The 729-nt window shown below is 72.8% G+C and overlaps 1 protein-coding gene across 2 annotated transcripts in view; it reads right to left on the bottom strand.

The window, feature by feature from the left end:
* Window positions 1-106, bottom strand: part of ING5 (inhibitor of growth family member 5) — a 16,319-nt gene extending 16,213 nt beyond the window's left edge. For both annotated transcript variants that reach the window (XM_004386486.2, XM_023740888.1), the window contains exon 1: window positions 31-106. In XM_004386486.2, coding sequence (XP_004386543.1) covers window positions 31-67 — 37 coding nt within the window. In that variant the 5' untranslated portion in view covers window positions 68-106. The remainder of the gene's footprint in view (window positions 1-30) is intronic.
* Window positions 107-729: the final 623 nt, after the last annotated feature.

Raw genomic sequence — 729 nt, 5'->3', positions numbered from 1 at the left:
GCGGGCTGGGGCGGCGGGCCGCGCGCTTACTGTCCAGGTAGTGCTCCAAGTACATGGCGGTCGCCATCTTCTCCGCGCCGCGCTCGGCTCTGCGCGGGCGGGCGGTGCCGGCGTGAGGGGGCGGGGCGCGCCGGGCTTCACTATTCATGAGCCCGCGCGCTGATTGGCGTGCGTGAACGAAGGGGCGGGACGAACCCAGGGCCCGCCCCTCGGCTTCCGCCCTGCGGCGCGAGCGTAGTGCCGATTGCTGAGGCTGAGGCGCGGGGCGCGGGCACGAGGGGCGGGGACGAGGGAACGGGGGTACACGGGAACGGGGGTTGGGAGAACGAGGGTAAGGGGGCCACGAGGTACGGGCGGGACGAGGGCCGCGGGGACACGGGGGCACGGAACGGAGCCATATCGGAGGCTGCACGTGCGGCCTCCCGGTCCGCGTTTGGGGTTCAATGCGCCGACCCTCCGTCCCTTCGTCCTCGCCGCACGATCCCCCGTCACGTCCTGTCATCAAAACCCACCAGGAAGCCGGCGCGCTCACCGCAGCCCGGCCCCTCGCCCCCGGCCCTGCGTGGCCCCCGCCGTCAGCGTGCAGTCTTCCAGCTTGTATCCCCGGAGGGCCGCGGGCGCACGTGTCCCCATTGTCCCCTCGCTCGTCTTCACCGCCACCACCACGTTGCCTCGGTCAGGTCCCTCCTGACCCCTCCGCTGGCAATAGCCCCCCGCCCCCATGCGCAT

The sequence above is a fragment of the Trichechus manatus genome, unplaced genomic scaffold (assembly GCF_000243295.1).
Source record: "Trichechus manatus latirostris isolate Lorelei unplaced genomic scaffold, TriManLat1.0 scaffold00165, whole genome shotgun sequence".
Lineage (NCBI taxonomy): Eukaryota > Metazoa > Chordata > Mammalia > Sirenia > Trichechidae > Trichechus > Trichechus manatus.
This window is presented reverse-complemented; position numbering and strand designations above follow the sequence as displayed.